Source organism: Ambystoma mexicanum, chromosome 6q (assembly GCF_040938575.1).
Source record: "Ambystoma mexicanum isolate Mex_15411 chromosome 6q, UKY_AmexF1_1, whole genome shotgun sequence".
Classification (NCBI taxonomy): Eukaryota; Metazoa; Chordata; class Amphibia; order Caudata; family Ambystomatidae; genus Ambystoma; species Ambystoma mexicanum.
In genome coordinates this window covers 1135204007-1135216276 of record NC_090937.1, presented here as the reverse complement: position 1 = coordinate 1135216276, position 12270 = coordinate 1135204007, and the positions used below count along the sequence as shown (strand labels likewise).

The 12270-nt window shown below is 42.9% G+C and overlaps 1 protein-coding gene across 3 annotated transcripts in view; it reads right to left on the bottom strand.

Moving 5' to 3' along the window:
• Window positions 1-12270, bottom strand: part of GABRG1 (gamma-aminobutyric acid type A receptor subunit gamma1) — a 916720-nt gene that overhangs the window by 16018 nt on the left and 888432 nt on the right. The window contains exon 8 of one of the 3 annotated variants that reach the window (XM_069631725.1): window positions 6667-6779. The exons of 1 other annotated variant lie outside the window; for it this stretch is intronic. In XM_069631725.1, coding sequence (XP_069487826.1) covers window positions 6667-6779 — 113 coding nt within the window. Of the gene's footprint in view, window positions 1-6666; window positions 6879-12270 lie in introns of all 3 variants that reach the window. One more of the 3 variants, XM_069631724.1, reaches the window with a different exon arrangement.

Sequence of the window (12270 nt, the reverse complement as noted above, 5' to 3'; positions counted from 1 at the left end):
GTCCGCGGCGGGACGAGAATGGTGACACTTCAGCGCAAGTTCTAGGAGATGTAGCTAAATCCTTTGTGCCATCTTGGGGACAAATAATGAACTCTGAAGATATCAGGAGACTTGCGAGAGTACTGGAGAGGATCATTAACCGGACCACTGACATAGTCTATAACATGAAGAACAGAAAGCAATAAGGATATTAGCACTTCAGAACCGAATGGCATTAGATGTCATCCTGGCTGAACGTGGTGGAGTATGTAAATTGGTGGGATCCGCCTGCTGTATTTTTGGGGCAGATTCCTCCCCAACTATCTTCAAGGCAATACAGAATCTGCATGTCCTAAATTCAGAAGTGCATGTTCCCGAAGGAAACTTGGATCTTAGTGCTTGGTTCTGGGACTTCTTGCGATCTTGGGGATGGAAATTACTTTCAGTCTTGCTGATTATTTTAGGTATTCTGTTGTTTCTTTGTTGTTGTATACAATGTCTTCCTGGTATGTGTTCAATGCTAGGGGGATGTTGCACACAAGCGATGGGTACATTAGGACATAAAGTATATGCCTCAGAGAAAATCTGTAATGAATATGTGCTGAAAGAAATCTTAGTAACTGATCTAATGGCAATTGACACCTCCGATAGTAATTCAGGATGTATGGACAATGAGACGTGGAGTTACTCGTAAAGTGACTAGAAGCAGTTTAGCGCTTGGCTTGGCCAAAAGGAGGGTTTATCGAACGGGATATTATATTGTGCCTCCTTTATTATATATATTGGCCTAAGCCCAGTCGCTCTACAAAGAAATCCGCGTTGCAAGGTTCTGACCTTAGATTGATTAAGCCGCCATTTTAGGTTCATCCGCCATTTTGATTCTCGCTCCAAAGTCACCCTGTGTTCTAAAATGGTGAACAGTGTTCTTCTGTTTGTAACATGGCCGTCTTGACCTCTGCATACAGGTTAATGCTTAAACTGCCCATAGGCCAAATGTTAGGGTCATGTAAGGAGACATTGTCCTTCGTTGACCTGTAGATTGAGGACTACCTGTGCCAACGAAACTGATCCACGAGCATATATTAAGCACAATACTGTTTAAATACTGAATGTGAACACTTGTTTGACTATATTGTATAAAACATGTACGAAGGCTTAATGTTGAATCCAAAGACACACTGTTGCCATTGTGACCTATTTGTATATAAACTGGAAATAATCCATATCCCTATAGATGAACACATTAAAAGCAAACTCTGCATTAACCCCTAGCCCGAGAAATGGTTAACCTGTAAATGGGCTGGACATCATGTTACAAAATTGGATAAAAGAGTGAATGTTCTGATGTACTGTCCCACTCACTTCTCACACCGAACGGGCTGGTATTCATTGTTATATACTGAGGGCCAGATAGCTATCTGATACTTTGTTTCTTTGAAAACTGTTCAGTTGTAGAATAAAGATCTGTGTATCTTTGTAAACCCGCGTTTGGTGTATTTCCTTTTGTGGTACTCTGCCTTCATATTTCCTTTTGCTTTTACAGGCTTTGCTGCACAGAGAACTTCCACTCAAACCCAATAACGGTTTTTGTATGTCTTGAAGTCCACACCATCGATGTTTGTGAACCCATAGACCCATAGACCTAGAGCACTTTAAGACGAGGTAGCAAAACTTTGAGATGAATGGGGATGCAGAAGTTACTCAAACATCAAATAATCAAACCAACTCAGGAAGGTGGCAATATTTGTTGCTGTTTTATTTGCCATTGTCTAAGTCAAGTTACAACGGACATCAACGGACGTTTGCTCGATTTCTCTCAGTGCTTCTCATCAAAAACACAACTTTTATAGCAAAAACTCATCATAAGTGACGTCACACTATGTGGAAACCTACTTGGGGATGTGATAGGATTACAAGGAACATCTAAGTATATGTTTCAAAATGACGGGGGAAGTGATTGGGCTTCCATTGACAGGTGGGCAACTAATCCCATCCCAAGTGCAAATCATCTTTTGTGTCACTCTAATACTCCACTCTTCATTGGTTGTACAAACTATAGGGCTCTTTAATACGTGGCCCCTACCATTAGTTTGGTACCTTTGTACTCTTCTGGAATTTTCCCCACGCTAGCAGCACGCAGGCTACCATACCAGGTGCATAAAAGGTCGGCGTGATCATGCCTCCTCTTCCAATTAGCCCCACATTAATCATTACTCTTGCAGTCTGCCAGTCAATTAGGCTTTGAACTTGGCCTTGTAGAAGCTCTCTGTGCCTGAGAAATCAAGGGACTATCTTCTTGGTTTCGGTGTAGCTCGACCCAATGTCTATTTTGATCTGACCATGTGACTCGGAGACTGTATTTTCAAGCCTTTTGCAGCATTTAATTCTATTAAATGATGAACTTTTGATGCCTTCAGTGTTTTTCCATTCCATTTCAAACAGATGTTTGTTTCATTCTCACGTTCAGTGTATCTACTGGATGGACAACTAGGCTCATGTTGACCTTGTCTTCTTGGTAATGGGCTAGCCAAGCCTTTCTTGTATTTCTCCATCGCCTTTAGTTATTTTCCAACTGCGCCACTCTGAAAAACCCTTTCCAATCACGGGGTTTCAAGCCTTGCTTAAAGTGCATTGTGGAATATTCAGGTTCTATACATTCCTTTGTATTATACATTGGTGCATCACCGCAAAACTATCAATTACATAGGCAGCCTTAAGAACATTTTGTCTACTTGCATTACTGTGTCTGTACAAGTGTAAACTGATTTACATGTTCTTCAGCGTTTCTGTAGCATGAGCATCTTCATCTCGAGCCTGAAATGTTTCTCATATTTACCATCTCCTCTTCAGAGCTTACAGAACGTCTATGTTATTCTGCCTCGTGCATCTTTTCCAGGTGCGTTATCATCCACTCCGTATGACGTCACCAGTCCTCTCTTTCACCCAGTTTCACACTTCTTCCGGGACCTTGTCCAAAAAGCCATTATTTCTTTGTGAATGAATAGAAGGTTTTCTTAATGGATACCTTGTTTCCATGATTTACTGCGTTATAGGCATCCTTACTGGTACTGCATGTGTTGCAATGTCCGGCTCCCAACATATAGGCAGCATGAGGGCAGAGCTTTTGGCGGGGGTACTTGACTCCACCTCTACATTTGTGATGGGGGGGTCTTGGAAGGCCTGTGGTCGTTAGCCCTTGGGTTATGGAGTGGGTTGGAATCATGTGCACGTGTCTCTGAAATGGTTTCTTTTGACACAAGATGAGGTAGTGATGGCCTTACAACTGGAACAGACTTAGGTAACTTCCTCAGGTGGACCTGATGCCGTCACCTATAACTGCCTGGTGGCATTGCCTCTCCCTCAGTGCTGGTGCCACTTGATTCGACAGGCAGATACATGGTTTGCAGGGTATTCCTAGGTAGTCAACCATTGCAAGCAGTCAGAACATTGCACAGAAAGTGCAATGATCATTATAGAGTCATATGACCCTCTTTAGATAATGAAAGGTCAGTACATTCTATTATATAATTGCTCACACTCACTGGGCCTCATTACACGGATGGCGGTAAGGATTTACCGGTACTGGTAAAATACCGGTACCGTTAAATCCTTACCGCCTTACTACGAGGTCCCTTTGCGGGTTGGGGGATTTAAAGCCTGCTTTTTGCAGGCGTTAAAAACCAACCCGCAAAGGGACCCAGGGAGCTAATTACGGTACCGCAATTTGCGGTACCGTAATTAGCGCCTTCCCCGTTCCCATTGAGCCCTATGGGGCAAAAATGGGAATGGGGAAGGGCAATGGCGGAAGGGGGAATTACCGCCCCGCCAACCTTGGAATGGGGCGGTAATTCCCCTTTCCGCCAAGGCGGTGCTGGTATGGTTCTCCGCCATCCGTGTAATGAGGCCCACTATCTCTCCTAGTATAGCTTGGTGCAGAGAGAATATTTGCCTAATTCCACTTTGTTTTCCCCAACTTTCATTCAGCACACAACTTTTGACTTTGACTCCTCTGGGTTTACCAGGTCTCCTGAGTACTACCCATAAGCGAACTTAATACGAACACCTGGTTTTAAGCTTCCACAACGCACAGGAACTACATCAGAAGGCCATCAGACATCTAAAACTTGATTTTATATTATACTAACAACACATTGCAATTCGAACGGACAAGAGAACCAAATTGTCCAGCATGGAACATTATTGATTCTTTTCATGACCTATTTTCGGTCTAAACCCATACTACCGTAATCCATCCCAGCACTCACCATCACTCAAGCATATGGTCTCTTTCACTATTTTTGTGACTTTTGTCTATTTTGTTGCTGACTTTCACATTCTGTGACACTTCCTGCTTATCTTTTGCCTGCTTCGTGTTTCACCCAACAGACCATGTTCTGGTTTATACTCTAGATGGGGTGAGGTTCATTCATTCAGACAAATTCTCAATGAGTTAAGACCAATAGAGTGGCAGCTTATGCGGTATAAAAGTTAATTAACATAGTACCCCAGTGGCCGGTGTATCCTACCCGGGTCTCCATTTTATGTACTACTTCTGCATCCCGGCTCCCCTGCAGGACTGGTGGATACCAGTCTCAAAGGCCTTTAGTGTGCATGCGACATTGCCCATTTTGAAGAAATCTCATAGTGACTCTTATGACACAGTTTATTAAGGATATTTGAGCATAACGTTTCTAGTAAATTCTGAAGGCCCTCGTGGATATAAAGAGGGGAGGATAAAGGTGTGTGTATGGGGGCAGGGTAGGCTATTTTTTGTATAGCCAATACATATCTTTCATGGCCAGCAACCCAAAAAGCAAATGCAGGCTATTTATTTATTTTATTATTTATTTATATATTTATAACGCGCCGAAGCTCGCAAGCATCAGGGCGCGACAACAACACAAGAGGACAGATCACAGGACAACATGAAAAAGGAGGACAGGGGACTCAAAGGAGTCCATGCTGAATATGTAACGAATTATCGAAAGAGTAGAGTTTTCAGCTGCTTCCTAAATAGCGAGTAGCTACTTTCTAATCTGAGTTTCTCAGGAAGCTCGTTCCAGAGTGCAATAGCTTTGGTGGGGAAGGCTCTCCCGAGTCCAGTAGCTTTGACTCTGGTGTGGCTAACTTTGAGTAGCCCTTTTTTTGCTGATCTAAGACAACGGCTTGGTTCGTACCAAAGAAATTCCTTCTCTAGGTATGTAGGAGCCGTGCCAAAAAGACAGCGGTGGACAAGTGTCAGGGATTTTAATTTAATACGCTCCTCAATGCCGAGCCAGTGAAGGCCTATTCGGTCATGGGTGATGTGCTCGCGCTTAGACTTCCCGGTAATAGTTCTAACAGTGTTATTCTGGATGATCTGGCATTGTTTAATGCAAGATTTACTTGAACCGAGCATCAGCGCATTCCCATAATCCAGTCGGGACAATATTGTGGCTCTAGCAATGGTGGCGCAATTTGTAGCGTTGAGATATGGCCTAATGCGGCGTAGTAATCTCTGGTGGTACTGGCAGTTCTTTTTAAGAAAAGCGACTTGAGCGTCTGCTCCTAATGAGGATTGCAGGTATATGCCAAGTGTTTTCACCTTAGTTAGGACCGTGATGCTAGAGTCCTTAATAAGAAATGATGAGTAGGCTGGGCCTAGATTGGATAAGGCTTTTGAAGATCCGAATGTCATAAATTCTGTTTTTGAACTATTCAGACACATCCAGTGGGCTTTCATCCAGCTTTCTATAGTATTATAGATTGCTGAGAGTCTGTTATTATCTGTGGTGTGGTCTCCACTGAGTTCTATAATAAGTTGAGTATCGTCTGCAAAATTGGTAAAATAAATATCCAACTGTGAAAGGAGGGCACAGAGGCCACGTATATATAAATTGAATAGGAGAGGGGAGAAGCTAGCACCTTGAGGGACGCCACAATCCACTGGATTCGTGCCAGAAGAATGTCCACCCCAGGTGATTTTGGATTTTCTGTCATTCAAAAAAGAGGATATCCAATTGATGGCTTCCGCGGCACAGTTGCCTGCATTTCCCAGGGCCTCACGGAGCTTCTCGTGGTCTAATAAATCGAAAGCCGCCGAGAGGTCCAATAGGATGAGCAGGCCGGCCTTGCCTTTATCGAGGATTTCTAGCATTTTAGATTGAAGGTCGAGTAATGCTGATTCCGTGCTATGAGCACTTCTGAATCCTGATTGCTGTGAGTGTAGCAGGTCGTGCTTGTCGACATACACTTGAAGTTGATGAGTGGCCACCTTATCAAGAACTTTCAACAAAAAGTTGCAATTCGTGATAGGGCGGAGATTGGCTGGATTTTGCTGTGAATCTTGCTAGACGTGTGGACTTGAGGAGGCTATACTGGCTGCACCCAACCACATGCTTTGATTGCGTAAATGATTGCGTACTTCGATCACCTGCCCACGCATCCATTGGAAGATGTTGAATCGAGACAATCATGTACTACAAGTTCACACATTAATTATTAAAAAATCAAGTAACTATTACTTCAAGTTAACATACATCCTTATTCCTTAAGTATACAGGCCACTATGTGCGGACAGGCCAAAAAATATGCGTTTTGTTTTTCATACTGTAAGGCAGATCAAGTTGTCACTTGAACGAATTATTGTTACCTGTGTAATATACACTGACTGTAATTAGATGAGTTGAGGTACCTATTCACACTTACCAATGACTCAAGCTTTGCCTGCTTTTCCTTGACTTTAGTCCTTGTCCTGTTGCTGGTGAAATAATGTAGTGTCCCATATTCCATCAAGGCAGCAAATATGAAGATGAAGCATACTGAAACAAAGAGGTCCATTGCGGTCACATAGGAAACCTTAGGCAGAGATTTCCGGGCAAACGTACTAAGGGTGGTCATTGTCAAAACTGTAGTAATACCTGAGTAGAAGAAATAGTATACCATTAATAAAATGAGTGAACGTGTCACGCAAAGTGGGTGACAGACAGAAACGGTTTATCTTTGCAGTGTATTAGTGTAGTTATTTATCCTCTTAGCTGTGGTTACCAATTGTTGAATTTGTTTGGTTGACTTGGATAATACCTTCCCAATTGTCCATGTGTTCATGTAATCATGTTATTAAAAAAACGTAAACATAATGCATGTTTATTGGGAGTTGCAAAGGCAGAGGGCGCCCCTAGAGAAGAAAATAAAAGGAACTTTGTCCAGTAGGGCGTGCAATGATTTTTCCCATTTGAGTTAAAGCTCTGGATGGATAGGGATTATATACATCAGTTAAAAAAACAAAAGAAAACACAGAAGTTTTGCCCACTATAGAGTGCAAAGCAGGATAAAAAGCTGTCATAACACTCTCTTGAAATACTGCTCGCCCAATGACATTCCTCTGTTCATATTCTGCATTCTGAAATAAAACAATTGCACAATCTAATGTGTATATGTTTTTAAAGTAATGTATAGACTACTATAACCTCACTGAAATTCATCTGCAACAATATCATTACACATTGCTCGGCCTGTTCAAGCCTATTGTAAGAAGTTGGGTTTCATCACTTTTATTTCTTAATTGATTTGCAAGAATTTCACCCCTGTCAAGAACCGGAAACGCATTTCAATCCTTTTACTTAGAACTGCATTGTTTTCATACCATACATTCTACTGATCAGACTGATAGACAATGTTTCTAGAGTACATAGTCTACTCATTGCATACATGTACTTCTCAAGATCATTTGATTTCACGTGCCATAATTAAAATGCACGTGTTTCGAACACATGCCGTGAAGGCATATCAATTTGTCTGTGTTAATTTTCCCTTGTGCTACCTGGGCCCTTAAAAATACAAATGATCCTCAACTGATGCTTCGACCATTCCCTCATACTTACTGACGCAGTATTGTGTCAGCATTCATCCTGTATTGTATGATATTGACCTTGAAAAGAACGGACGGACTAATAGATAGACCTGAGGGGTTTATTGCCTGTTAGTGGTCCTTGACCAAGTTACAGGACAGAGCAAAAGCAAGGGCCTAAATGAAATCCTTGATGCCTGTCAGCAACCCCCACCCACCCACTGAGGGTTGCATAGTGATTACTATCGTGTACAATCAATGAGGCATTTGGTGGTACTATTTTGGGAGCCTGGAGGGAACCAAATAGTGTCTTGCAAGGGGAATAATTGCTACATCGGAATTGCAACATCGGAAGACGGAGGTGACGGGCAAGGTGGTGAATGGGGGACGACCATGGAGTGAGATGGAGAAGTGACAAGTAGAGGGGATTGGGGCTTTTGGCTCAGCACGATGTGGGAGGTGACAGCCAAGTGAGGGATGATATGCCACCTGCAAGTGGCAGCTGGGAGACCATAGGAAACCAGTAGGTATTAGCTGCAGGGATGTTGGTGATGTGGTTGAATCTCTGAGCTTTACTCAGAGTTTCACCAATGGCATCACCAATGGCATCACAAATCAGACTTCAAATACATAACAGACCAAACATATGAGAGTGAGGCTGATAGGCAGGAGTGCAAAGGGTAACATTTATCGCCATGCAGAAGTTAAGACAGTAGGAATCAAATATGTTTGTGAGAAAACACAATTATCTCTGAGACCTCTTTGGCTGAAAGGTGCAACATGGTGCTTTTTGTTGCCTGTCCAGAAAAAGGAATAGAAATAATATCAGGTTTGCCACTTACTATAGTGAATTTGGTTCCAAAAGGATCAGCTAGGTGAGGGGTTCAGCCCTCTTTTAAAGCCAAATGGGCACCAGTGATTGCTGTGGGCTAATCCTTCCTTAATGAACTAATCCTGGGTCCCCACCAACAATCTTCTGTCATGCATGAGGTCAGGACCATAGTGCTCTACAACAGGACAGACAAGGGGGTGACAACATATACCTAAGTACCACCATCTTCCTGCCTGTTGTAGATAAAAGTGTCTCTCTGGTTAACTGAGCCCTCTGTGACTCTTGATTAAAGCGCAGGTTTTCCTTTGAAGTATGTGCTGGAGCAGACTTGCTGTTTCCCCCAAACCACATACTTCTCCCCTCAGAAAAGGGGTCAGCTCTGTAGGGGTTTGCCTACGGTAAATAGTGAACCCAGACATGCATTTCAGTGCCTTTCATATAGAGGGGTGGAAACTAGCTTTAAGTTGACACATTGCACATCAAAGGGGTGTTAGTTCCGCCTTCCTGTTGTCTCTCCGGCAACCAAGCCCACTCGGCAGGCTTGCCTCAATTATCTCTCATTTCTAGCTGTAGGACAAAGGAATGCAGCTCCATGGAGCCTTTGATATTTTAATTAGGCTGCTCATGGCTGGAGGAAGGTGGAATGCTTTGATGGTACCAGGGCTGTCACATTCCATGTGAAAATGACAGGAGGAGACGGCGCCTGTAGGCTGTGTCTTCCCAGAGTACAAGGTGACGTATGTTTTTGGTATGGGAAGCAAATGAAATGTGTGCGGAATGGCCAAACTCATTTCTCGGAGGTTGGTCTCCCATCATTCATTTTCATATTTCAAAAAATCAAAAAAGCCCAGGCGTGCGCACTCTCCCTGTGTGGATGGCCCAATACCTCACAGGGTGTCCATTCCTAAAACGAAAAACTAAACTCCCTACCAAAACTTTTTTAAACAATAGATGTTCTTGCCACCAAAACGAAATTGATATTTGTCACCATCCCAAACCTTGCCTTTCAAATGAAAAGGTACTTGTCTGTAAAACAAAAATTCCCAACTGAAACCCATTCCCAAAGCTTAAATTTTACATAAAATGGGATTCATGGGAAACGTATTTTGACAGTTTATTAAGACTATGTTCTATGTTTATTAGACAAAATTGAATACAGAAAAGTGTGTTTCAGTGATTGGAGCAGTGTTTTCTGCCACAAAGAAGGTGGTGGCTGTGATTGAACAACATTATTATTCATTGAGTTTATTATTAAAATAAATATATATTCTTTCGATACCCTGGCCTGGTTCTTAGTTCACTGTGGGCACACAAGGGTGAGTGTTATGTGCATGTATATGAGTCTTCCATGAGGCCAGTGCTAAATGAAAACTAAAGTGAAATATTTTCGGGCTCCTTGATTTCATGGAGGAGCTCTCAAGGTTAAGGGTGGTCTCTCAATATAACGCTACACCTCCCACCTGGATGGTTTGCAATCCCTTCCTGTAAGGCCTTCTGTTGACCATGCCTTCACTACTGAGATGTAAAATTCGACCCCATCAAATTGCCCCCCTTTGAACTGCACTGACTCCTTCTTAAAGCACATATTACTTTCCAATACCACTACATCATATAGCAGCCTGTCACACACGTCTCCATACTACCTCATTGAGATGCTCACTATCTCCAGCAGCCAGGACATGACCAGACTTGAAACCCGCCAGTGCAGGAAGGAAAGTACCAGAAGACATGCCTTCTCTGTCTATGCACACAGACTCTGGAACCTTGACATTTCAACAGCAGACTCGCCCCCTCACTTCTACATTTCAAGAAGCAGCTCACGGCCCTCCTCTCCAAGGAATGGCTCCTCCTTAAAACCTTGGTCAACACCCATTCCTCTCCCCACCTAAACTGTGATTGGGCAGTTTACTCTCCCTGTTTTCTCCCCTGTTTGCATGTTACCTCCTTGCTGTGAAATTGCCTGCCCTTCTTCTCTCCCATTGTTAACTCCCTTGTATGTATCGGTTGCAATCAGCTTCCCTCACCATGTACTTCCCAGATGTACTTTCCCATATGTCTTGTAAAGTGCTCCCATGCTTCCAGAAGCTGGGCATGCATTCAATAAAAGCTATAATAATTAACCCCTAATAGTAATGATTTGTAGAGTGTCTTGAGTTGAGAGCATGTTCTCTGGTCCACTTTGCAACACCAGGCACAGATGCAGAATTCTTGGTCTTCCTTCTCCTGAGCCATCTGCTGCAGATCCAACTTTTTCCCTTCCACCTATTGCTCTTCTGTCTCATGCAGATGCACCACTAACTCCTCCATCCATGGAGGAGCACCCCACTTCTGCTGAATCTTCTCCAACTCCAAAGTTAATTAAGGCATTTTCTAGCAAATACTCTAGAGTATGCTTTGTTTCTGTGGGATATATTGACCCACGTTTGCACTGCTATGCTGCATCACTCTGTTATGATGGTGCCAGAAACAGCGAAATGGCTGCAAAACCCATGTGTGTGCCAAAACCCCTGAAAATCGCAATTTTCCACGCACAAAAAGATGGCTGCCCAATCTGCCACGCATGTTGTTGGTGGTGGAACAGAGCTCTCACTACTGAAATGTATAACTGGGCTCCACAACAATTGAAAGAGGAGTGCAGAAGGAAAAAGCAGTACTTTTATAAATGAAACTCCAAGATTGCTTAAAATCTCTTTTTCTTCGCTGCTGAAACTTCAGAATGCCGTAACAAAACACCTTTCAAAAAATTCAACATTCTTACAGGGTGCTACAATTCACTTAGTTATGAAATCATTGTGAACTTACAAGGTCCTGAAAGGCTGAAAGCATAGAGAGATTTTCACAGCAAAAGTGGCCTGCCTGTGGATCTGTCAAAAATCTTTGTGCAGCAGAGGGCTACTGTGATGACAGCTGTCAGGGGCCTGCCTGCCTGAGTAAACTTTAACATGTACAAACTGAAAATCAAACCTGGCTAAAGGTGCAGAACTTGAATGACAGGTTTTTCTCACAGAAGGAAGGTCTTTCCCCCCAGCAGGAAATCACAGAGAAGTGTTAATTACAGGGTAGGAAAGAACCTGGTCTACAGAGGCAAAAGGAACAATGACAAGCAGCAGCTCAGGAAATTCGAACTGTGAAGATAGTCGTAAATGGCCTCTGCAAGGAACAAACATGGGGGATGGCCTCTGGACTTCCTTGTGATTGAAATGGAATTTCAACTTCTGCTTTTAGCTAACATCCACAGCTTTCCATCACACCCAAAATCTCCCAAAGTGAAAAGTTTTGCCACGGATTTTCGTTTTGGGAATTTCTTACACGTGTAAAACAGCTTTTAATTGCTTCCGACTTTTATTTTAAGATTTCAAATGTTTTCTTGGGATTAAATCATTGCTTGTGTTTGTGTGCAACTATCCAAATCGGCTCCCAAAAGAATTGATAACAATTCCAACAATTTTTACCATATTAACAGGCCGATTCATGGAATAATTAGCGCGGCGCAAGTGGGCAAAAACGTGCGAATCGCAGTGGAATAGCGAAAATCGCAGTGCAAGTGTGAAAATCGCACGAAAAGCAGCGCACGTCGATTCATGGAAGGCCGTGCGCGAGAAAACCAGCGGATGTGCGAAAAAAAAGTGCG